The sequence below is a fragment of the Balaenoptera acutorostrata genome, chromosome 10 (genome assembly GCF_949987535.1).
Source record: "Balaenoptera acutorostrata chromosome 10, mBalAcu1.1, whole genome shotgun sequence".
Taxonomy (NCBI): Eukaryota; Metazoa; Chordata; class Mammalia; order Artiodactyla; family Balaenopteridae; genus Balaenoptera; species Balaenoptera acutorostrata.
Window position 1 is genome coordinate 11,798,567 of NC_080073.1, and position 26,751 is coordinate 11,825,317.

Sequence of the window (26,751 nt, forward strand, 5' to 3'; positions counted from 1 at the left end):
ACAGATCCTATTGTAGTTATTCTTCTGCAATTTCCTACCATATCTTGGGTACTTTTCCATGAAGGTTTATAAAGACGTACCATATCTGCAGGGTTCACCACACCATGCATGAACCACACTCTAATGAAACACTCCCTTACGTTGAGATTGCTTCCAATTTCACACTGCAATGAACATACTTCCGTACACATCTGTTTCTACATTTTTTTTTTAAAGGATAAATTCCTAGAAGTAGATTTACCAAGCCAGAGGGATGCATACTCCTATGCTTTCAATATACATGGTCAAACTGTTTCATGAAAATGTTGTACTAGTTTAAAATAGGACTTTAGTAAATAAGTTCAACGTAGCATCTGGACACTCACACTTAGCACTGACACATCATACCGCCCTTTGAATGAAGTGAAAACTAAGCCCTGTATTCAGTTCACACTCTGAGTGTTAGGGAGATACCTACACTGCCAAAGTCATCATTTTTAGTTCAGTTGTAATCAGGAAATACTCTTTTAACATTAAAAAAGCTCAGAAGATCCCAAACCCACCTGGAAGAGCGGTTTCATTGGGCAGCCTATCTACTTCCAAGATGAAGTCATCCTTGAAGAAAAGGTAGCCCACTATTGAGAACAGGTAAACCAGGATCAAAGCCAGGACCGCCGTCAAGATGATGGACCGTCCGTTGCGAGTGACGCTTTTAATGACATTAAGCAGAGTCTCTTCTCTGTACACTAAGTCAAAAAGCTTTAAAAACAAATGAAAGGACGACAATGGGACAATTTTAAGAAGCCTCTATATTAGATGGATATCCATATCCCCTAATGACAACTTGATTTATAAAGAATTTACCCTTCCGGAAACTCAAAAGCATTATACTCTTAACGTGTTACACTTGCCTGTCTGAACAGTGAAAACCGAGATGGTAAAAATAAGGAAAAACAAATATAGACAAGGAGGGTGGGAAACAAGAGCAATTTCAAGTTGTTTACATGCAGCTTAGAGGTCTTGGGAATAGAGAAAATACAGGCTGTACCAGTGAGCTGCAGAGGACAAGGGGGACGAAAGGGATGAGGGTCCTGGTATTCATTTAGGGATTATCCACTGAGCTTCTATTAAGGGCCAGCCACTCTGGATACGGGACTGGCTGACCTGCAATGGGCCAGGCCAGGGAGCAGGGACTCTGGAGTGGACAGAGGTTCAAACCTCAGCTCAACCGCTCGCTGCCACCAGGACCAGGTACTACCCCCTTCCTCTCGGAGCCTCAGTTTCATCATTTGCAGACTGGAGGAGAGAGACTTATTGTAAAGAATAAGTAGACAATGTATATAGACTGCTTAGCAGACAGTCATACTTCTGTGCTGAGTAAGTCCACAGTCGATGGTAATTATCATTAAATTCCTGACGAAGAGACTGGGCCAAGGTCACACAGATAGTACACAGTAGGGACGCTGGCGGTGGTAGCACGCCTGGAAGCCTAAACCCTTCCTATGGCCCTGGTCGGGGCAGAGACGCCCTGCGGTTCACAGCGGGTTCACCATCTTGGTGCGCCCTCTGCCCAAGGGGCCTGCACTTTGCAAGAACTTGGCTTCATGAGAAAGGGAGGCTCCCTGGAGGTACTTAGAGGTATGGGAGACCAGCAGCTGGTTTTCTAAGAACTACAATCTCAGATATTTGGCTGGAGGGATGGCGGAGAGCCATGAGAGAAGAGATGCACGGCGTTGTTCTGGACGTGGGGGGGCTGGCTTTAATATGGCCTCTGCGTGGACATCTGATCCTGTCCTGAAGGTCCTGCTTCCACCGTGGCTTTGGGGAATGACTATGCACAGCCAAGTGAGTCAGGGGACAAGGGTGTGAACCCTGACTCTGCTTTTAATTTGTTGCAAGTTGTTGATCGGGCCATGAGACCTCTCTGGACCTCAGTTTCTGCATTGGTAAAATCAGTGGACTGAACTAGCTCGTCTCCAAGTCCCTTCCAATTTAGAATTTTACGTCTGAGTTCATTTTCTGCTCAATTAGCCCCTCTACCTCCATAAGGCCAGTCTGTGTCCTGAGACCAGTGTGAAGGGCACCGGCTAAAGGAGGACACTTAAAAGGAAGCAAGGAAGAGGCGTTTATTCGATATAAGAGTACAAAGGCTAATGTTGCTGTTAATGTTGGTTAAATATTTTCCAGCAACCCACCATGAAGCAGCAAGTAAGAGCAACTTCAGACAACAAATGACACTTGTTTTCTGGGGCTAAGAACTGTAGAGATTATACAGCCCCCAAATCACTGAAATGACAAGTAACTTTTTCCTTTTCATTTACCTATAATTTCTGATTTTAAAACAATGGACATATCACTTGATAATAAGGAAAAACTTTCTTCTAATTAGAAAATTAGACAAGTTCAATGGAGAAAACTTTGAAAACACAAAAAAGCACAAAGAAAAAACAAAAATCACTAATAACCCCAATACCTATAGACATTTACTCAACAAATTCTTTCCTTCTGACCTTACTACATAATTGAAAAAAGTGTAACGTATGCATACATATTTTTACAAAAATATTATACCGTAAGCTGGCATATAGTCCTCTTGCTTGGTAAAAAGAATCATGAACATTTTCATGTCAAAAAGATCACCTAGTTAAAGTACCTGCCTGGATGATAGCCTGATTGACAAACTCAGAATCTCTGTGAGGGTGTGATCAAAATAGATATTTTTTCAAATCTAAGTAAATAACTATCATCACAGCTCTGGTTAAAAATAAGCAGTGGTCTGATTTTCTGGATAATACCTTTTCTCTCTTCCTTCTGGTACTTTCACTCATTTTAGACTAGAGATTATTCGAATATGGTCCTGAGGTATTTATAGTCTCTTGAATTTGGGCAACATAGCTGCCACCTGTGTCTATATTTAATAAAAAGAACAATTAGATCTATTTGGATTTCTGAGAGCTTTTTCATTTTACGTCCATGGATCTTTGTTAAGGAAAGTTTTACTTCATTATGTTTTTAAGCTTTGTTTCTGTTATAATTTTTTCTGAGGAAAAAAATAATAAACCTTATGTCAGTTTCAAAAAAAAATGATCACCTAGTATTCCAGTATATGGAAAAACCACAGTCTACTCAACCAATATCTTTTCCTTTTTTAAATAGTCAAGATGTTTTCAATTATCTATCATTAAAAGTAATGCTGTGATGAACACCTCTGCATGTGCCTGTATATATACCTGTCCAGTTATTTCTTTTTGGCAAGTTTCCAGAACTGGAGCTGTTGGGTCAAATATTATAACACACGATATCGCTCCACTGCTTTCCGGAATGGCTGTACCAATTTATCCCTAGCACTGTTAGAGAACGAGGCCCGTTTTAGCGCACTCTCACTAGAAGTGGGCATGATCATGCTTCTGAACCTTTCCCAACATTACAGGTACAACACGGGATCACGCTCGTGTGTTAACCAGTACGTCACTGTTTGACATTAGAACACTTCCACGTTTACTCTGAATTTCTCCTTTTCTTACCCGCCTGCTAACGAACTTTGCACACTTTCATCTTGGGATGTTAATAGTTTGCTAAGGACACAACTTGAAGGCAGGCTTGGGACCGGGTTCAGCCAGTCTTGGGGTGAACTTCAGTTAGGCCACAGTCGCCCACTCTGCCTTTCCGCCCTGCTGGTGTAGAGCTTTCACGTGACGTGTGGGTTTTCCCTGCTAGAGGTCTCTCTCCAATTCCTTCCTGTCACAGGCTGTCCTCATTTGTGGAATAATGTGAACGGTTTCAGTATTTTGTCTGTGGTTCCCAACAGACACGTTAAATACTGCTTTTGACACCAAAAGGAACACATCACTTGAAGTCACAGAAAGTCAAGGCCCAGATGGCTTAGAAACCCCGCAGAAGCACCTATGCGAAGCGTCCAACCCCGGTCTCATGGGACCCTGGTCAGTCTTTCTCAAAGTGCACTGAGCCGAGGTAACATCACCAGGAGCTCTGAGCTCCTCTGATCCTTCTGTGACGGGTGAGGGACGGCAAGGCAGGCATGCAGACTGCAAGGCGAAATACCGGTTTCACCGGAGTAGGGACTTTTTCACAGGCTCAAAGGAAAGGCAGCTCAGGGCCGTGCTTAAGCACTTAGACCCGGGAGGCAACAGAGCTGCGTCGCTATCGTGGTCTCTGCCCCTGACTTGCGGTGCGACTCTGGGCAGGTGACCTGCCTCACCAGGCTCTACCTCGCCAGTGGTAATTTGCAGAGTTCTTCCGCCTCAAAGGCGGTCGTGAGAGGGGACAGAAAGAGCACACAGGGAACAGTCAGTAAGTGACAGTAACTGTTCTTTTCTACACTGTGAGGCCCGTGAGGGCTGGGACGACACTGCCTCGTCTCACCATGTCACCCACCGCGTCTAGTTCTGGCACCGGCTGGCACTGCCAATGACCAAAAGAAGAGGATTTGATGAACAGAAAAGGAAACAGAGCCAACGGGATGTAGATGGTCGGAAAAGTCATTCTCTGCCAAGGCGAGATGGCACTGTCTAAAGGGGACTCCCCTACCTCGTGGGAGAGACCCCCTCAGCAGGGGTGGGAGAGACCCCAACTCAACTCTGCCTCCCCACTGAGAGAGGACAGGAATTTGTCAGGTTCCGGACTTGGGCCTCCCAGACTCACAAACAGGAACCCCACCCAGGGGTGTTACTGCATGAGACAAAAAAGCTCAGAAATATACACAGAGCTCTAAAGATCTCTGATAGAGAGTGACCAAAATAGGGCACGTAATGGCCATCACAAGTGTATCCAGAGACCTCTTTGCCTAAAACCTCAAAGTACGGCCAGACCTATTTTAAAATGAGGGAAACGAATCCATATCCATATCCCTCAGCCTGCCAACATCCACCACTAATGGAAGGAGCTAATCCTGGAGGCCTAGATGGTGCATTCTTTATGGTGTTTGGATGGGAGAGGGGAGACGGGATGACAGAGACGGTAATAACAGCCGGCCATCACTCAGCATTTCTGTGGCGGTGCTGTTCTCAGACCCTGACACGCGAAGTAGCAGGAAATCCCTATGATGGCCCTGCCAGGAAATGGACTGTTCTCCCCATTTCGTAGATGGGGAAACTGAGGCACAGTGCAGTTAAGTCACCAGCCCGGAGACCACATGGACGGCAACTCCTGGAAGTGCCTTCCTTGCCCTGCTTTTTGCAAGTAAATCCCTTGTCGTTTTTTTTGGCTGCACCATGCGGTTTGCGGGATCTTAGTTCCCCAACCAGGGATCGGACCTGCACCCTTGGCAATGAAAGTGCAGAGTCCTATCCATTGGACTGCCAGGGTATTCCCAAGTCCCTTGTCTTAAGTCAGCACTTAGGCCTTGATCATTTTTTAATCATCAGAAACATTCTAATACTTCTTCTATTCCCTTTATGGACGGTTTTGTTCGCAGAAAGGTCAATTTTACGCTTCCTGTCATTTGACATAGGTACAATGAAGTGGTTTTTTATCTACAACTCTACAGGTCAAGATTCCTGTAATGACAGGAGAATAAGCAGATAGAGGTCTGTCATTTAAAAACCTGCTCAGGAGGAAAATAATGGAAAATCAAGACATTTAAGCACTCGGCTCAGACTGGAACACAACTTCTGCTGAAAAGACCTCCTGGATCAATAAATCTATCAAGCTCACTGTCGTGGGTCTTGGGTCTTTGAAAATAGCTCCTGCTCTTGTTGGCACTACATGTTTTCACTGGACAATGGATCCCATGAGAACTGTCAGAAGGTGACAGTCGCAAAAACATTCTTCTTGTAAGTGCTGGCTGAGGCCAAGAAATAAGACAAACAAAGGTGCACGTGGAGGCAACACCTCCTGACCCAGATGGTGGGCATCATCTGTCATCGTGATCACGCAGTGTGATCGTGCACCTCCTGGGCTCCTGAGAGCTGACCTGCTCCCTGGGTACCTTTCCTCTCCAGATGCCCCAAACGCTGCGTACAGGGCGGGCTACGACCTCGTTAGACCAGGCACACCAGTCACCATGAAAAGGAGGGGTCTGTGAGGGGAGGAAGGACAGAGGATGCTCTCCTAGCTGCCCACATGTAACATCTTTCAACACCAGCAACTCACCAGCAAACTGTAGAAGAATTCATGGACGAAGAGCCCCATGGCGCAGATCAGCAGATACAGCAAATGATAAAGGAACTCAACATCCAGAACCATGGCTCGGTAGCCTCTGGTGAATGTTCCACAGTTGCCCACAAAGCTCATCAGAAAGATGATTTTATTGCAGACCTGACAACAATGACAGCAACAGTCAGATAAGCACGGACCATGCCGAACTCGAGACTCTTCACGAGAGCCGAGGGCAGTTTGCCCCCAAGCGTCTCTCGGCGCCTGTGCCCAAACAAAAGCTTCCTTTTGCACCCAGGGCCCATTGAAGGCGCCGAGAACTGTTCTGCGGATCAAAGTCATTTCATTACTTTGCTTTTCAGGCATATTGCAAGTTAATGTGACAGTCAAATAACTTCATGTGCAACACTAATCAAGTGGCATTTGTAAGTGACAAAAACAAAATTAACACATACTGAAATTATGATTTTCAAGATGAGATATGAATCATTTCTAACATCCTTACATGAGTTAGTCAAACACAGAAGTCACCTCAATCCATGAACCCTGTGATCAGCATGATTAAAAGTGTTTTCTAACTTTCTGTTACGTTCTAGGCATTAGAGGGTTGCAATTTAATGAGAAGCAGCCACTTCTTGTCAACCATTGCTCCTAATTTTACAGGGAAAATGAGAATTCTCTTGGGGTGGGCAGGGGAAAGTAAGTGACTTCAGGATGAGTTCTATTCCCCTGCCCCCCTTTCTGGGAATAACTTCTTTTTTTTTTTTTTGGTGATGAAAGTTAAATTTATTGTGGTATTCATTTTGTAATTCATATACATATCAAATCAAAATGTTGTACACCTAAAACTAATACAATATTATATGTCAATTACATCTCAAGAAAAAGTTAAAAAACAATATATGAAAAGTATGTAACCTTATTAATAAGCAAAGAAATGTAATTTTCCTGATTTCTTCTTTTTCATAAACTCATATTTGAAATAGTCATATATACATGGTAAAATAGTATTTTTTTCCAATAGCATAGAAGAGTATAAAGAATAAAGGTAAGTCTCCCTCCCAACCCATACTATCAGATCCCTCCACTCTCCAAGAAGACTACTCTTACCCCCCAGAAGGAGCCACGCTGGGACCTCGTAAAGTACCAATGTTTGGACCTTCTTGGGTTGGGAATAACTTCTATTTTTCCTCTGGGCATCCATCCCTTCCCATGTATCGGTCCTTGAGGTGGAGGACCTCAAGTGGAGTCAATGACACCCACTGAGATCTTTCCTGGGACTGCAGCGTAGGACAACTTTGTTCTTTACCCCTGACCTCGGACCTGACAGAAAGTGAGCTCTGAGGCTGCTGGCATCCATCCTGCGTTACCACGGAGCCCAAGGGTACCACCAGCGCAGAACCAAAAGAGAGGAACTGAGCCCTGACGCTACTGTCCAGCCTCCTGAATTCAGCTACACCTGAAGCCAGGCGCTAGATTCTCAGGCACATTTTCTCCTTTGCTTATATTAGCGTGGATTAGGTTTTCTGACCCCTGCAACTGAAGGCTGACCTACTGTATAACAGAGTCCCACCTTCGAGAGAAACCCCATGCCTGAAGTCTGCCTATAGCAACATGCTACTAGGAAAACCTGAATCAGGAGAAAGGTGGAGAGAATGCGCTTCGGCTGCACTTGGTAAAACCATCTCCTGCTACCCGAGCTAGCTTGGCCACAGGTGCTGGGGAAGCGGTGCCAGTTAATCTGGTGGGTCAGTGCAAGCGAGCTTCTCGGCAATCAGATAAGGGGGGAAGCCAACACCCACGGAGAAGGTTCGGCTTTCTCAGACAGGCTAACCTTTCAATCCACCAGGTCTTTTTCTTCTAATATTCTAACCTTTGCCAGTGTAGGATCTTTTTTAGGGGGAGAAAGCATCGTTCATTCCGAAAGAACTGTGTTGCTGGGGTTTCAGAGAGGAAGAGAAAAAAAAAAAAAAAGGTCACGCTCTGGTCGACATTCCAGGACCTCACACAAGCCCAGGCACCTGCGGTATTCACAACAGAGCAATCCACTTCACCTGAGTCCACTCTGCCCTTTAACTTCTGCCCCCGTCTTCTCTGTCGCTTCACCAGCAACTGTCTCCTATTCATGGTCTTCGTCTGCTGTCCCCACTTCCTACGGACCCCGCTTTGGTTAGTGCCAGGTGTGGCGTTTGGTCCCAGCTCCCTACTGCAGCGGCTCTCCCCACGTCCCCAGCGATTCTCCAGGGCACACACAGCCGTCTTGCCCTGTCCACTCCTAGCACCCAACCCCAGCTCCTGCAGCACCCTTCTCACCACCTCCCTGCACGTGGCTGCCAGGATACCACCCTGGGCTGCTTCCCCAGCTCTCAGATCTCCAACATTCCTTCGCAGTGTTGCCCACAGCTGCTATTTCTTCTCCCATTGCTCCATGTGAACGTTTCTCTATTTTTATCCCCTCTAAATAATTGTTTACTGTTTCAGCTTTTTCCCCCCCGCAGCTAATGGTATTATGAATGGTCATTAATTATCCAAATGGAGTCTTTCCCACAACTGATTTACGTTAAAGAGAAAACTCTGGAATGACCAAAGGCCAGAGAAACAAAAGAATTAACTCGCAGAAGACAACCTCTGAAATACTGAGTGTTTTTTCCTTTTTTTAATTTCTTTCTCCTGTATTTCTTTCTTGAAAAGCTTCCTCTCACCACAGGTGGAGCCTGCATTTCCTGCTTCAGTGTTGATGTGGCTCTGTCACTCTGGTCATGCATTTCCAAACATCGGGCCCAACATTAATAGCTTGTCTTGTTACCTCAAGCCCAGTGAGCCAACAATTTTGGTCTATTTTCACCCTGAAAACCAGGTCTTGCATGACTTCGTTTTAGCTGGAGGCATCATTCTTCTCCCAGCCTCCCGTGACTAAAAATTTGGAGTTACACTTGCCTCCTTCATCACCCAGTCAAGACAGTACTACCTTCTTTGCCTGGAGAAAAGGACCCAGACCAAGCCCTGCACTGCTTTCAGGCTTAAGGCTCAGACCCTACGCCCACCATGTGTCACTGTTCCCTCCGAAGCTCTGACATCTGTACCTCCTTCTTCTCCGTTATGACCAAGACGCAGGCTTCTCACACGTAATCGAAAGCCCTGCTAGAGGCCCTAAGTGGTCCCCCACCCCCCGTGCTCAAATCCGTGTATATTCATGCCACTACCAAGGGAATTTTCTCAACCACTGAATTGCTCAAAAACCCTGAATCATTTCCCACTATTGGGAATAGAATTTCCCAACCTATATTCTATACAACAGTAATTCCAAGTGATACTTTACAGAAAATGTGGGCAAAGAAGTTCGGGAAACACGAATACCCGGTGTCCCTTTCTTACAGATTCATAACCCGTATCAGCATGTTAAACTCTCAGAAATACTGCCGTGAAAAACTTTTCATGTTGCTTAACCCAGCATTTCGCACATTGATTTGACCAAGGAACGCTCTTTTCGCCTAAGATTTATCAACTTGGAACACGCGGACCTGGAGGATGAAGGCGCAGTGCGTCTTCCTGAAATTCAGGGCCCAGGTTCCTTGCACAGGATCAGGCCCTACATGTCAGTACATGAGCCACAGAGGAGGCGAAATTCAACGGCTGGTCGTCTCCTGAGAAGGTCCGGGCTCCCCTCGCTGCTGTGGCCTATGGGGAAGATGCTCCTCTCAATCCCTGCTTCGTGGCCCCACTGTCTCCATTCTTTAAGAGAAGACTTCAGCCCTGTCCTCCTTCTCCCCTAGCGCCCTTGCTGCCGCTGCCATCTGAACAGCCATTTGGGGACACTTATGATTGCCCTCAATTACTGGATTCACCTTTTTTGCAATATCACTTCCATTTTTGAACAGTGACCTTAGCTTCCTTATACACTCAGGGCAGAAGCCTCTGGAAGGCAGTTTTAGATCCCCACATGTCCCAATTTGTTGTTGTTGTTTTTTTTTTTTTTTCTACCAGGAAACCTCTCCAAATTATGGCTTTATATCAGTTGTGTCCATTTCCTAGGAATTCCACAGATGGAGTTGGCACCTACCCGTCCACAGCGGTGAAACAGCATTTCCAAATGTCACTACTGACTTTGAGGTAACTCTCCTTGATTCTCTTCTTACCTCTCCACCAGCTCCATCTCTGTCAACAGTTCCTCTTGCTTCTCTGCGGTCCTCACCAGAAGTGGGTATTGTGTTAACATTCGGTCATTTGACTTACTGGCTAAAATCTCTCGTCCTAGCACACCTTTGACCTGATTGGCAAAACTAACCCAGACCTCAACTTCTCTCCCTTTGTCTGCCTAATTCTGAGAGGAATATTCCCTGAAAATGAGACTGTCGGTGCCCGGAGAGTACGTTAAGAGGTTCATCATCCTGTGAGAAAGGGAAAAGGGAGACGGCCACCTGCAGCTCTCCTTTGCTTCTGCTATTTTAAGAGTTGACCCAGATAATATTTTTCTGCGCTGGAAGCACAGGCCAAGATTCTGGGGAGGATGGAAGGCATTCCTACTTGTATGTAAACAAAACCGTGGCGATGAAGGTATTCATACTTACGTTGAAAGCTCCCAGAAGAAACAACGTGGGTTGTAACCCGACCGAAAATATCAACCGGAGAATTGTGGAAGCGATTAAGGCCCGGATGCCGTGGGGCTTGGGGAGGGCAATGACAATGGCCAGAGATATGAGCATGGCTGTCCACAGCAGCCCTGACCAGTGTGGTTCCAGGGTTCCTGGAAGGACAAGGCAGGGCTCTCAGAGATCAGAGCTTTCACCGGGTACAGCTGACAGACCAAAACAGGTTTAACGTCATTTTCTTCAACCACCTCTCTGGCCTTGTATGTCCCAACCCTCACGTCCAGTTCTCCGCCCCAGACGTAACCCATCACATCCATGTTTTCTTACCTGCAAGCCTTCTACTGATACATGTTCCTTCTACCTGGGAAATTCTCTCCCTTTCCCATTCATGTTAAGTCTTAGCTTAGATGTCACCTCTTCTAGGAAGTCTCCTCCACGCCCTTCCTCCTCACAAAACATGCCAGGTGCTCCTTCCTTCTCTGATTCTTGTACCCCTGGTCATCTCTATGGGACACTGTTCTCTAGTGGTCACTGCCCCCACCCTAAATCCCATCCCCACCAGACTCCAAATTCCCCAAGGGAAGCACTGGGCACCCAGTAGGCACCCATCAAATGAGTTTGTTCCATAAGCAAAACTCATACATGTGTCACACTTCACTCTTAGGGGAGGTGAGCTGGAAGAATAAACTTCTAATTTCTATTAAAAGTATGCTAAGGAAAATTTCAGGTCCCCTGCCTGCATCAGATTTCTTCAAGGCAAGGAGGAAGGCAACTTCCTTATCATTAGCATCATCCTACAATTAGATTATCCTTGTAGTCAAAGAGCTTATACCAGTTTTTGTCATCTCTTGCTATTGCAAGTTCTATTTAGAGTGTCCCACGAGACGGCTTGGTTATATAACATGAGCCAACAGGGCTAAAAATAAGGTTCTGTAAAACACTCATTAAAAAAAAAAAACCCCTATTTCAAATGCTGTCACATTTTGAGTTTCCTTCAGATGTAAACAAGCAGCACTACATGATTAAGGCCACTTATATAAAGGAGTTTCAATTCTCCAGAACTGCTGGGATTGAAGCACCGCCCGGGAAAGAGGCGCCCTGGCAGGTTCCAGCTCTTCCACGAGCCTGCTGGCTGCCCTAGTTCATTTCGTCCACACCTGCTGAGACTCACTTTCTCTCTGAAAACTGTCCCCCTAACCCCAGCCACCTACCTCTTCCCTTTGGATATCCTTCAAAGGTAAACCTGATTAGGAATGGGCACCAAGAGGCAGAAGCTTCTCAGAAATTCAGGAAGAAGTGCATATTGGGGCCTAGGCATCCCTTGCTATGCATTTAACAATTGTTAGATATTGTGTTAAGCCATTTACGCTGATTATCATTTATTTAACCCTCTTGATCACCCTATGAGGTTGCTGTTATCATCTCCATTTTACACCAGAGGAAATGGAATCTTGGGTTACGTATCTTGCCTAAGGTGACACAGCATATACCAGGAGTATATACACCCCTGGAGGAACGGTCCTTAACTATCAATAAAAAAAAAAAAAAATCCATCCGTTTTAAGTGCACACTTTGATGACTTCTGGCAGTGTATACAGTCATATGACCTCATGTAACTGCCAATACAATCAAGATATAAACAACTTTATCACCCTAAGAGGTTTCCTTGTGCCCTGTGCAACTGACGCCTTCCCCCATCTCCAGTGCTAGGCAAATATGGACCTGCTTTCTACCACTGTAGCTTTGCATTTTCCAGAATTTCATGAAATGGGAAAAATAATCATATTTGTAGGTAGTCTTTTTAATTCTTTCACTTAACAAAATTTTTAAGATCCATTCAGGTTATTGTGTATATTCATAGTTTATTCTTTCTATTGCTGAGTACTATTCCGTAATATGAACATACCACCATTGATTTATCCACTTAACAATTAATGGATATTTGGATTGCTTCCAGTCTGGAGTTGCTACAAATAACGCTACTGGAAACAACCAAGTACAAATCTTGGGGTGGGTGTATGTCCTCACTTCTCTTGGACAAAAACATGGAAGTAGATTTTGGGATCCTAAGTACATGCTTAACTTTAGAAGACCTAACCATACTGTTTTCCAAACTGATGGTACCATTTTCCCTTCCCATCAGTAATATATGGGAGTTCCACTTGCTCCACATTGTCACCAATACTTGGTATGGTCAGTTTTTCTAATTTTAGCCATTCTAGTAGGTTTCTAGTAACATGTCATGGTGGTTTTCATTTGCATTTCTCTAATAACTACTGATGTTGAATATCTTTTTATGTGCTTCTTGGCCATTCATATGTCCTTTTTTGTGTGAAGTAACTGATCAAATCTTCTGCCCACTGTTTTAATTGGGTAATCTTTTTATTGTTGAGTTGTAAGAGATCTTTATACATTCTGGATATAAGCCTTTTGTCTGATGTATGATTTGTAAGTACTTTCTCCCAGCCTGTGGCTTGCCTTTCATTTTCTTAAGCGCTTGATTATCATCTTAAACTGCTCTTAAGAGCTCAGTGTAATAAATGTGACCAGTACAACACATGTGCTCAAATCCTGAAGGGGACAATATAAAAACCTGCTGTCTTCCCACTATAAAAACAGAGGTGAAAATTAATGCTAGATTCCAAAGAAACAATTATAGAAAGACTTCTTTTGAGACAACTGGAGAAACATGAATATGGACAGGCTATGACATGATTTACTGTTAGTTTTGTTAGATATGATAATGGTATGGTGATTATACACATTTTTAAATATTCTTAGAAGTTAGGGATGCACAGTGAAATATCTATGGGCAAAACGACAAGATGTCTAGACTTCTTTAAAATCTTGCAGAAAATACAGTAGGAGTACAAATGAAACAAAACTGGCAAAATGTTGGTAATTGTTAAAGCTGGGCTGATGGGTATATGGATGGCAGTTTACTATACTGTTCTTTCTACTTGTGTATATATTTGAAAATTTCAACAGTAAGAAAGTTTAAAAAGTAGTACTTTATGTGCTTTAATCATCATGCCATGTTTACAATTCAGTATGAAATCTGAAGATGCCCAATTTTCATGCTTTTCAAACACTCTGTGACTCATCAGTTCTGAAATAAAGGGGGAAAATGATACTTCTAAAAAGGAGCTTTTAAGGCCACAGTGTCCTTGGCAGCCACAAGCCCTGGAAGTCACAGAGCAACATCGGCACACATAGCAAGGTCATTACACACCTGCAAGAGGGACATTTTGGAAATCCTGGTTTCAGGATTCAACGAGCACAAATATTGCTCTCAAAGAAATACTTTCAGGTAACCAATCAGATTTTGTTTCTAGACAGGGCTAACACAACCCTCCTCTTGAAGATGGTCAACAGTGAGTATAGAAGATGCCCCCGACACATCTTCCAAAAGAAAAAAATAAATCCCTCTGAGTGAGTGGATGTGTTTGAGGTGATCTCAGTCACTGCATAATGGAAAGGGCTTCCTTAGGTTGGATCAACCTTGCTCTCTCCAAGGACATCTAATTACGTTTTCTGTTGAGTCTATCTGCATGAAGTTCTAAAGCCAATGCTGCCAAAACAGAAAGCCTGGACTTCTACAGATCAGCCAGGGTTGATGCCACCTTGAGTGCCACCACTGTAAAGTTGGAAGGACCTTTAAGAAACATCGCATCCAGTAGTTCTTGAACTTAGATGGGCAAGAAACAGGATGCTCCAGAGAGCCTGACTAGGTCAGCAACTATCTTCTCCTGACCTCTACAGGAATTTCCAAATCCACAACTACTGGCTCAATTTAAGCACCTCTTAACAGAGAGGATAAGGAGAACTAATTGAAGTGGCTCGCCCAGAGTCACATGGCAGGTGAGTGGCAGAGCCAGGCCTAGACACGAAATCTGGACTTTGTAAATCTAGCTGTTCCACTGGATGAGGCTTATCATTGAAGAGGAGAGAGGTGTCAATGAACTGTCCCCAGCACTGGCCTCAAAACTGCCACAAGTGACCAGTGAAGAAAATGGCCAAGATATATTAAAAAAATCAATTTTAAATATTTTTAAAGAAGTGGAGGGTAAAATGAAAACACGTCCAAAGTAACAGCTGAAGAATCTGCTGTGATGTGCACAACAGCTCCCCAGAGGTGAAAAGAGGCCTGGGCTCTGTCCCTTCCACCTAAGCCCCTGGTTGACCACTTTGCACTCTTACCTCTGCTGACTGGCAGCCTGATGAAGGCAGACACCCCCCAGGGGGAACACCCTGCAGCCCTGTGAACCTGCCCAACTTTGCAGCCAAGGACACTTATGATTCCTGATATTGCATTTTAAAGGAAAATGCCCCTTGGGCTTGTGTTTACGTACTGCTTTTGGGGGGAAAAAAATCACTTAAATGGAGCCTTCAACATAGCTTCAGGCCAAACAGAAAAGCTAACGCCTCAAATGAGTAAGTCAGACACATCATAGAACATATGAGCACTTTCAAATCTGACCTTAAATTTACTTCCATTACGTTTATGACATCTGCATTATTAAATCCAGAGCTGAGCCTGGAATTTACCTCTGCACTGTTTCTGTTTTTTTTTTTTTGGGTCTTACTTTTGGGCTCTTCATCCCATTATGTTTCGCACAAGGTGGCTCCTGGCAGGTTGTGACATGTATATGGGAGGTGATCTGCCAAAAAGCTCTGATGAGAAATTGAGCTGAAAAGTAGGCCTCCCAGGAGGCTGTAGCAGGTGTCAGAAAAGTAGGCCGTAGATGTTTAACAGAAGAGGAGCTTCCGCCAACCCCCAGAACCCCACAGGCGTAAATGTCTCCAGAGAGCTGTTAAGCAAACCAAGGAGCCCCAAACAGAAAAGTGCCCCTCCTGAACGGTTTGCCTTTTCTCAGCAAAATGTGCAGAATTGCATACACATGAGTGGAAGGAGACAGTGGTGGGGGAAATCCATCCAGACCATGGACAGCACGTTTCATTATGTGAATAATGGCATGTAGCTCTTAAGAGACTAAACAGCCAAGGATGTGCAGTCTGCAGTCACTCAAGCCCTGCCTCACCCTACCTCTTGTCCAAAAAAAAAAAAAAAAAAAAAATTCCAGAGATTTCTTACAAATTCTTTAGTCTGAAATCAATTTCACAAGTATGGCATGGGAAAAAAAAAATCTACTGGACTGAGCATCAAAATATCCACGTGCTAGGGTTAGCTCGGTCGCTAACTGGCTGTGTGACTTTGGCTAAATCTCTCAGCTTCTCTGACAAATAGTTTCCTAACATATAAAACAAGGAGGCTGACTGAGATGAACTCTTATTACAGTTTTAATACTGTATCCAGCTTCTTCTCTTTCTTTCCTGGTAAATAAATATGGACATACAATTTATATTATTGCAAGTTAGATTTAAAAATAAACCCGTGGTAAAAGCTACACTCTCATTTTGTCTGAAAATGGGTAACTGGGATCCCATAACTTGCACCAGTACTTCCAGGGATCACGTTTAAGATGCAAGTCACAGCCTTCCTGCTGCTTCTGGAATTTCCCTTGAAATTAAAGATATGGGTGGTACCTCCTCGGACTCCTTTAAATGGGTAGAAAAATGCCACAAGCAGATTCATCAGGACAGCCAGGTTGAATGAAATGCTGCTCCAGAAAGACATGTTGCGGGCACACCAGTACAGAACGGGCTGGGCTGTGGAAACAAGGACAGAGCCCCGTGAGGTTCAAGACTGCAAGCCAGAACGCTGGGGACCCACACGGCCCTCCCGCTCCGCCCCGACAAGTCTACTTTTGTTCCCAGTTTTTACCACAACAGTAAAAACGATCATTTGTTTTGAAGGTGACTCATAGGCTCAGAACGACACCAGATTGGGTTTGTTTCTGTTTGGAGTACTTACTGGAACAAAAGATGTATTGGGGGATAAGGAGGAGAAGAAAGGGGAAAAGTTGGAGCACCTAAAAACCCTGCAAGCCCCTGTCAACACCAGCAGTTATGGAATCTTGGGGGTTATCCAGGGTTCATGCGCCGCGTCCTCAGTTCCCCCTGGGGCGCTGGGACTGGATGAGATGCCTAAGGAGACCCGAAAATTCAATGAGACTTTGAGAAGTGGGGGGCGCTGGCTGGGGGTGGGGGACACACAGCATTCAGAGTTGGCCCAGCTGGGCCCCAGGCTAGGAACAACGTTACCTCTTCCACACTCTCCCCTTGCTCGAAATTCTTCACCAACTCACTGGTGACTGAAAGCAAGATAATGATCCCTTTCCCAACACCAGGTCATCTGCCATTTTCCTGAAGTCTGGAGATCACTCTTGTGGGGGAGAGGGCAGAGGAACTAGGAGCGGGAGTTCTGCCTGGACGGTCAGCAGTGGGCCTCCCATTTCCAAAGGCTACGGTAGAGAAAGGATGCAGCACCAAAGCCCTCACAAAGGGCAAGAGACCCTTTAGGCAGTGCTGCCAACTTAATCCGTTGTTACCGACAGGTGATACCACACTGGCTGCATCTCAGCATTAGGAGAACAAGCCGGTGACCACATTGTGTGCACTGGTGCTTCCTTCTCCTCTGAACTCTTCAGTGGTGCCTTACGCTCAGGACGATGCTCAAAAACAGATATGGCAGGAATAATTTCCATCTCCATGCCACAGGCGAAGTTTCCAAAAGACAGTCTCATTCAACATGATGCTCCTCCAAAGAGAAGTGTGGAGTATGTGAAAATGGATCTCTAGAGTGTTATGTCTCTTTCCCAATGAAGTCATCATTTAACTTTAGGACAGCAGCCAGTGACAAATCCAGTGACTCTCGAACGATGCCTATAGCAGTAGCCAAGCCTTTGGAAACTTCTATCCAAAATAAAGTTATGGCAGAATTACACAGAGCCCTGGATAATTTAATAACTGCTCATCTCATGTTTGCATTTGGTAAGAGGCCATATTTCCAAACTGTAGAGTTTTAGAGCTATAGGCATCATCTAGTTTAAAAGATCTCATTTTATAGATGAGGGAAACTGAGGCCCAGCAGAGGACGAAAGGCATGGAGATCTCATTCCCCAGCTCAGAGACCCGCTGGGCTCAGTGACAGGGACAAAGTTAAGCGGCTCACGTCACCATTCAATGGAGGAGCCGACCAGGAATCAGTCCCACCTATAGTTAATGAATGACTTTTTCATAAGTTAATTGCCAAAGCAAATTTAAGATGAGAAATCACCCGCTCTGTAGACAATGGCTACTGGTGTTTCTTCTGGGACTGAAGCCCATTTCTGATCTGAATATGAAAACTCCAGAGAGCACAGAAGAGACACATGGCAAGGATGGCAAAGGGCTGAAAACTGTTGAAGCTGAGTGATGGTTTCGCGGGAATTTACAAAATCCGCCTCACATCAGTGTATGTGTAACAGGCTCTTGAGAAGTTAAAAGACAAAAAGGCAGGAGATGGCAGGGCTCAGTGATGGGTAAGCCAGAATTCTCTTCAGAGGAGCTCTCAATACTAAGTGTGAGAGTAGCTGCTGTATGATGGTCTTCAACTATGGCAGACAGTTCACAAATCTTACTTTTATAAGGCTAACATTGTACTTAAATTGTGGTGTCACTCTGAATATGAACAAACATTCCGTCCTTCAAGTCAACTGGGTATCTACGCAGGTGCAAGAAGACAGGGTACCATGATCCCAGATGGGCAGGGCGATTTAAATAACTGCACCCGGGGCATCTCTTGGTAACCCTCTTCCCTAGTTTGTTTGTTTGTTTGTTTGTTTTTAAGGAACCGGGGCTTGCTTGAGGACTTGGACTCCACGTGCATATAGCAAGAGAATTTCCCACTCTACTCTGATGAGTGTCATAACCATGAGGGTAAACTCCACGTAATACTACATAACAAAGTGTCAGCATATGCAACTCTGCCTCAATTTCCTTTCACTATCTTCTAGTTTTCTTAGCCCAGAGTTTTCTCGTCACTGGGGCCAGGATCTTCAGGAGAAGATGTCAGAGAGGCACAGTGGACAGAGGATGTGAACGCACAGAATGGGTGTGTGTGTGTGTGTGTGTGTGTGTGTGTGTGTGTTTTGAGGAGAGCAGGGAAGAGGGTTTCAAGAGAGCACAGGACCTGAGTATCTTAATACTTGCAGAAGAAAAGATGAAGCAATCCGAGTCTCAGACAGACCTTACTGTGTACCTGAGCCCTAGCTACAGATTCTCCAAAGCACAGATGATTCTCTGTGATACTTTCAGGAAAAGGAAGAGGAGCTTCATGAATAAGCCAGAGAAATCTTTTCTGCAGATTTATTAGAAGAGAAGTAAGCTACATAGAGAGGAAAATATATTTCATTTTAATTGCACTTCTGAGTACATTTCTCCCCTTCTTAAATATGCAAATCATGTTTAATTCAGTTATTACTTTCAGTTTTTCTCTTACCAGCAGAAAGCTATGAAGCCAATTAAAATCTCTCAGTTGACAGCCATAGCTGTGTTTAAGCTTCACTGAAACAAAAACTGTTTTTGAAACAAAGACATACTAAGTAAGAGAAGGTATTAGCTACAATGCAACATAAATCTTGGAATGATGAGATGGCCATTCTGCGATCAATCAAACAATCAGGTAGTCTTAATTCCCCACTTTATAGGTGAGGGCCTAGAAGAAGTTAAGTCATCTGCCCAGAGCCACAGAGTCAGGGGGTGGCGGAAGGAGCATGGAATTCAGATCTCCCACCTCTTGCGGCTGAGGTCTTCCTATTATGCCAGGCTGATGACAACATCTCAGGGATGACAAGGTATCTCACCTCATCATAAAAGGTGAAAAACCTTTCTTTCAGTTCATAAGCCCCACTGGAGAGCCTATTTTATATACCGATTTGATAACATAATTCTGAGAGAATGAATATATCTGACCAGTCTTAGTACTTAGTAGACCCATACATTGGTAAGGGTGAAATCACCATTTTAATAACTATTTTGGAGGTTTGGATACACGAATTCAGGATCATCCCCTAAAGTTGGAATTATGGACTATTTCAGTGAAGAGCAAAATCAACAAATAAGAGGACGTTCCCTTCTATTTCACGGAAGAGCTAAAAACACAAGAGTACACGACGGACGGGGTCTCTGTCTACCTTTTTGGGTATCTTTTTCATCCTACTGCCCAAGCATGGTGCTGTGTAGACATTCAACACTACTCACGACGCTTGAGCTGGAGGAGCTCAGATCAAGCCCACAGTGGCTACGAGGACACACAGAGAGTGGGGCAACTTGTCCCCTAGGTCTTCTGAGGGCCACACCAAGGAGGACACGCACGCTGTTCTGCTAAAGGTGGTCCAGACACCAAGCATGGGGCTGGGTGAGGAATGGGTTGGCTCAGCAAAACATACGATAATGCTTTAAAGTGCCGGACGATGAGGTGCCCCTTAGAGATCAGGGAGAATGGAGTGGGGGTGAGGTGAGAACAGCGTCTCCTGGCCAGCCTGCTTGCACAAGCCCCTCTGACACCAACCGAATCTGGGGAGGCAGGGAGCAAAGCAGTGCAGTGGAAGCAGTAAAGGAGGCTGGTCTGTGCCGGCCCAGGCTGGCAGGGGCGGAAGAGGACAAAAGCGTCCAGAAACTGACCTCTAGCCCAGCTTCCCCTCACCGCAGCAGGAGCCCCAGTGATCACAACTGCCGCTGGAATCCAGGGTTTCAAATAAAAATCCTGGCTCCTGACTAACAGACAGGAATAAAGCACCATCCTCTCTAAGTTGGTCCTAACAGTTGGTGCCTAGCGTACTGGCGGGACTGCAGGATCACGTTAAAACCCTAATGAAAACCGGGCGCGGAGAAGCCCTCCGGGACGGCCCTATGAAAGTATTTTAGATGAGTCATTGCAGCCCGCCTGGCTGGGCTCCGCCACGGGACTCGCTGGTGACCAATGACGCATCTCAAGCGGTAAATGATTCCACTGCCTATAAAATGACACTAGGGTCTAAAATCCGAGCTACCCCATAAAAGGGGGAAGACCGGCATCTTCCGAGCAGGTGGGCTAGTAAATGAGCAGTCAAGTGGGCTGAATCTCCTGCTCAAACATACCATCCTGTGAGCGCCAGGCCCGCCTGTTCTCCGCTCCTTTTATTTTCTACATCAAGATACCAAGAAAGGGCACGCCAGGTTCTCCCTGGAGCTCTGCAAGCGGATCAGATCAAAGGCGGCGGGAAGCAAGCCCTGTCAGGGGAGGTGCCTCCCTGAGGCTGGGGCACACTTCTCAGCTCCAAAGATGCCCAGCCTTCTTGGTGCCCAGAGGGGGACAGAATCCTAAATCGCACCAGCTCCGCTCCTACTTGGGGGTCCACGCACCCACCATCAAGCCCTGCTGTGTGAGACCCCAGAACCGCGTGTCTCTGTAGCTTCTGGAGGCGTTGCTGACCTACCTCGCAGCTTCTTTTGCCAATTCATCTCATTGAAGAGGTCCTCGGACCGCAGGAAGAAATCGTTGATCTTGCTGCCTTGCTCATCCCTCTCTGTAGTGTAGTATATTCGGAGCTTTGACTCCTTGGTGAGGAATTCACATATACTGGGCACGGGGAAAACAATCTGTTCCATGGTTCGGTCTAACCTGACAATCTAGGGGGAAAACATGGATGAGGTTCAAGAGTCATCATCTTCAAAAACCAACACAAAACTAAGGATCTTTGCACTGGCCACGGGCTCAGTACTGAAGATCAAGCACAACACAGACTTGATCCAGAGTCTTCTGTGATCTTGTAGCCCCCAGACTGGGCTGTATCTCTTAGATCTATAAGAAAACAGTTTTGGTAAGTATTAAAGTATTTTTCTAACTTCAGACCCATTATTTTGACTAGTGACTAAGTTTTACCCGGAACAACTTAAAGTGTGTTTTGTGTACATATTCAGATGAGGCTCTGGGCTGTGGATATCCAGTAGAACTTTCTGTAATGATGGAATGGTTCTGTATCTGTGTGCCTGCCCCATCCAAAAGGAGAGTCACTAGTCACATGTGGCCATTGAGAACCAGCACGTGTGGCTAGTACAACCAAGGAACTGAGTTTCATACTTAATTTTAATGTAAATAGCCAAACATGGCCAGTGGCGATCCTACTGAACAGTGCAGCGCTAGGCTGTGGTGCAAATCTCGCCTAACAGCCTTTCTCAGGTTGCAAAGTTGCGTTATTTTTCCTAGATAGGAACTCTACAAGGGGATCACTGGTTTATGCAGTTGCAGTGACCTCCTACCTCTGACTTGTCATGGCATCTAACATGTGCGATGCATGAACCAATATGCCCATTTAACACTGGTAGAGTAGAACTCACTGTTCTTTAAACTAGCTTTGTTGGGTCCCGGGGTGGACACCTCACAGATTTTCCCCGGGCCCTTCCTAGATGGGCTCAGTCCCCAGAGAGAGTTGTCTGGTCGAGATTTTTCAAAATTTTCAACACTGCATTGTCATGGTCCTGGGGGGCAGAGATTTCCAAAGGGGTACGGGCTGCAGTATCACAGGGGCATGGCCTCCCTTTATCCTTCCTCCCCAGAGGCTGGACAAGTCAGGTGAGGCCCAGGCCCCACGCCCTCTACAAGAAGATCTGGTTCTCTCTCTCCCAACACTGTTCCCAACGCAGCAAGAGAGGTGACTCAGGTCAAGCTGCAGTGGGAAACTCTCAGAAACGAGACAGGTTCCCACAGCCCTGCCTCCATAAATTCTGGGAGACGTCATCTTGAGACCAACAGCTTCCAAAGTGAGTTGGAGATCAGGTTATGGAAGCTTCCTTATCATACTAATCGTGGTTCATAAGCCAACCTCATTTAACTGGAATTGTAGTGCGAGGGTTGGTAACATGGGTGCACACACAGTCTGAGGTCTCCCACTGTCCAGAGCCGCCCTGCTTCACACCGTCAAGTGGGCTCTGGATCAGCCGCCCTTACACGGCAGGAACATGATCTCAGAAGTGTGTCTGGGCTCAGGAGGCAACGGAGGAGGACACAGGAGGCTCCCTGGCAAGAACTGATTCCCAGACTCCAGGGCGACCCGGCCCGAGTGACCAGAGTGAAGGCACGAGGGTCTGCAAGAGCCCCAGGGAGTGACAGCGCCCTCCGCCTTGCATAGGTAATTCCCTGGGAGGCTGGAAGGTACGGGCAGCTGCCCAGGAACAGGATTTAAGAGCTCGGGACACCCTGCCTGGCCACTTCTCTCTAGCCTTTAGGATTGATCCGTGCCTCTTTATTTCAGTAAACTTACAGTTGGGAATCAGAACTCAGCCCTTCTGCCACCTCTAACAGGGTAGATGACCTTGTTCACACCTCTTAATCTGATCAAGTGTCAGTCTGCTCCCCGGCGAGCCAAGGAGCTCGAGATGATCTCCAAGGCTCCTTCTCCTCTGACATTCCACACCGCAAACACCTGAAGCTCATCTTCCAAGGGCGCCAGAGGACAAACTTCCGGTCATTAACAATAAGTCAAGAATATGTGCTTACACACACTGTCATGATCAACTAATCAGTGAAATGACACATTTTATTAGGACGGCCTAGAGACCCGAGACCGCGGGTGAGAATATACTCTTACAAGACTCCATCCTGAACATTTCACACAGCCCAAAGGAGTCTGTGAGTCCTTCAAAATCTTTGCCCCGACGCTGATACTGAACCTGTGCATTTCCTCATTAGCCAAACAAGACAGACACACCATCGCTTACTGCCCACAGCCTGCACCCATAGGTCTGTGCTCTCCCGACCGCCAGGAGTCAAGGCAGGTAACATAAAAAGCACCCATAGGCTCGGGGGTCGGCGCCAGACTTGGGTGAAAATTCCAGCCCTGACAGTGATAACTGGACAGATGACACAACCTCTCTGAGTCCTATTTCAGAGTTTTCCCATCTGCGAAATGGAGAGGATTCTGTTCCTTGTGTGTGTTTTCTCTAAGGCAGGTCTGGTCGTATCACTCCTCGGTGTACAACTCTCCCATGATTCCGCACTGCCCTGAGGGTCAAGTCCAGACTTCTCCTGAGGACGGCGGACATGGTCCTGCAGGATCTGGGCCCGCCTGTCTTTCCTCTCTGATCGTGGGCTGCTCTCCCTCTAGCTCCCTACATCCTACCCCCTCACCTTCACCTCCCACCTCAGGGCCTCCCCGTGTCTGCAAAGCTCTTGCCTCCCGGCTCTGCCTGTTCATTCCCATCCTTCTGAAGGTCTGTGCTTAGATACCGTTCTTCAGAACAGGCCTCTCGGACCGCCGCAGTCCACAGCAGGTCCCTCCGGGGGACCGTCTCGTGACGCCCCGTTTGTCCTCACGGCCCTGTCAGAATGCATGGTGCGTCTCCTTGTGCGGACTCGCCTGCCTTCTCGCCAGGCCTTACGCGGGCCTCGGGACCGGCTTGGCCATCGCCGGCTGTTAGCGCTGAGCGCAGGCCAAGCTGGTGCAGCTTCCCACGACCTGTTTACCGCTCCGACCGAGGACTGCGTGCCAGCCCCAGCCCAGGGCACCCGCACCGGAGGCCCCGGGCCCCGAGTTTGCCCTGCCTTTACCTCTATCTGGGCCGTGTGCTTGGCGTAAAACTCCAGAGCTTCGTCTCCCTCCACTTGGCCACCAGGTTTCAGCATGGTCTGAAGTTCTTTGTTGTGCCGAGCCAACTAGAACACAAGTGCAGAAAACGGGGGAGTCATGTCTCTCTGCACAGGAACACACAGCTCCTTCCCAGCTCTGGGTAGAGAAGACGTACAGTAAGCAACAGCAAGCTGGAGGGCGAAGGGGGCGAGGGCGCCGCTCCTCCCCATCAAGGGGCGCGCTGCACGGCAGCTATTCCGGGCGCTGGCAGAGCAGCGTGGAAAGCGCGTGCCCACTCGAGGCCCCGCTTTGCCCTGATTCCTTTAGCCAGGCAGGAGGGAGATGGGGTTTTCCATCCAGCCCCACGGAGCCGGCATTCGGAATGTCCCGAGACCTCTCAGGGGCTACATGCCAGGAATGGAGGAGATAGGCGGCAGAGATCTATCAACCTCCGGCCCAATCCCATCATTGTTTTCTACCAAACTCTTCTACCTAAGAGAGGTGAAAGGGACAGGAAGTGCCAGCCTGCAGCAGAGTTCCCGGCTGCCCACACACATCAGCCTCCAGAAAGAGGAAGTGTCTGCAAAAGCCCAGCCTCCTGGGAAGAGAGTTACGAAACAGGGCATTTTGGTGCCAGGGTAGGAAGTATTACTACATCCCCCAAAATGCAAACAAAAAGAAGTCATCATGACAAGTTCCCAAAGATTTCCAAGTGCGATCGGCCAGGCAGCTGAGGTTTATTTCTTTAGATGGTTAAGACAGACTCGCCAATATTTATGAAAAGACTAAGACTCCTCCTTTCAACTGTCTTGAGACACAGCCATGAACTATCCGAGTGTCACTGCTCAGCGCGGACGCTTTTAAGAAACGTGGGGTTTCCAAGGACATGACCCTACGGGGATGGGCAATGGAAGCACCCTGGACCTCGGCACACTTGGTCAGGTGGTTGGCAGTACCCATTACCACGGACCCAAACAAGCTCAGGCGAAAACCTTAAAGGAAAAGTAAGTTTAAGGGCACACAGCATGGAGTCCTGTCCAGCAGGTGGGCGTGGGGAGGGGTGGCACCTGATGAGCTAAGATGTAGATGTTGTGTCCCACGTTCCTGGGGGAAGCAGCTCCGTCCTCGCCATTCTCTCCATCCTCGAATTCCACTTCGCCTTGCATGTAGGCTTTCTTGATCACTTCCACCTGCAAGAAGGGCCAGGGAACAGAGTTCCTGCTTCAAGGAAGACCCACGTAGGACTGGCAATGACAGCACGCATACTATCAGCCTCCCCTCCTGGGGCAAGACACTGCCATCAGCCTCAGTACGCTCGGCCGGCAGGCGTGGACACAGCCTCAGAATCCTTCTCAATATGATCGCAGGCAGTCACCACCAATCAGCCTTCAATGAAACGAGAGGGGAACCCATTCGCTCTCGCGAGGCCAAGAGACATTCTGTGGCTGGTCCATGCCCTTCTACTTTAGAACGGGACAATGGCTAAAAAAAACACAAAAAGCCTCCAAACAATGATATGATACAAACAAAGGCTAGAAGCCACGCTTTCCCTTTCTCTCCATTTCATTCTGCCAACTCTCCCCGTCCCCTACCTTTGCCATTTCAGGAAAAACTAAAAAGGAAAGCATTTGCCTTTAGGAATAGTTGATGAAACCATTTTCTGACTCCAAATGTTTCCCTGTCTCCCACAGCCTACTCCATGTGAAGAAGATACCACTAACAGGCGACATCTACCAGCACTTTCTATGTGCCAAGCACTGTGCTTAGTATCTTCATTTTTTCAGAAACTTTAATGCTCATAAACATTTTATGAGATGTCAAAGATTCCTCCTGATTATGGATGAGGAAGCAGACCCAGAGAGGAAGGAGGCGTGCTGAAATTCACACGGCTAGTGAGCTGAGCTTTGACCCTGACTGTCTCATGCCGAGAGCACGCTTCCCAGAGCGTTTCGGTGCCGGCCTTCCTGCTCCCAGACACTGGTCTCAGCTCCCCAGGAAAAGGGCTGGCTCTGCCCATTCCTCAGTCCCTCCCTGGTGTCCAGCACAACGCCCTAGACAAAGCAGGGCCCCGCCAATATTTATCAAATGAACCTATCATTCAAGATTTAATCATTCAACGATTAAGAACACAATGCTTTCCACCCTTAAGTTGTGCTAAAAATTAATCATTTTCTTTGATGACTCAGAAGGCATTTCCGCCTCCTGCATCGCCTCGAGGCCATTACTCTGAATTATTTCTCATTATCCAGGACCAAGCACGACAGAGGGCCGCACATTTCTGTACTGACGTCAGGTCAGGCCCTAGAAATAATTTTGGAGACAAGACCCTCGCTCTCTGAGCTTGTCTTCCCTTTGCTTCTCTAAAACCAAACTGAACAGACAACGTGTTGCACGGGACGTGGGAGCCTGAACGCACACACATACGCGTGCACAGACAAATGTGCACATGTGTTCCGCACACGTGTTCTGCACACGTGAGCGTCTTGGCTATGCGCATGCTCAGAACCGTGTTTGCGCCGGGAAGCCTTTGACTCTTCCCCGAGATTTGGGAATGAAGCTAATCAACCACAAGGGGGCGA

At 46.6% G+C, this 26,751-nt stretch overlaps 1 protein-coding gene across 1 annotated transcript in view; it reads right to left on the reverse strand.

Moving 5' to 3' along the window:
- The window catches only part of ITPR1 (inositol 1,4,5-trisphosphate receptor type 1), a 320,598-nt gene that overhangs the window by 32,221 nt on the left and 261,626 nt on the right, over positions 1–26,751 (reverse strand). Inside the window, exons 50-56 of the mRNA XM_057554628.1 lie at positions 25,240–25,362; positions 24,154–24,258; positions 21,044–21,236; positions 16,230–16,352; positions 10,662–10,837; positions 6,091–6,255; positions 543–738 (exon numbers count right to left, since the gene is read on the reverse strand). Of these exons, the coding sequence (XP_057410611.1) occupies positions 543–738; positions 6,091–6,255; positions 10,662–10,837; positions 16,230–16,352; positions 21,044–21,236; positions 24,154–24,258; positions 25,240–25,362 (1,081 nt within the window). The remainder of the gene's footprint in view (positions 1–542; positions 739–6,090; positions 6,256–10,661; positions 10,838–16,229; positions 16,353–21,043; positions 21,237–24,153; positions 24,259–25,239; positions 25,363–26,751) is intronic.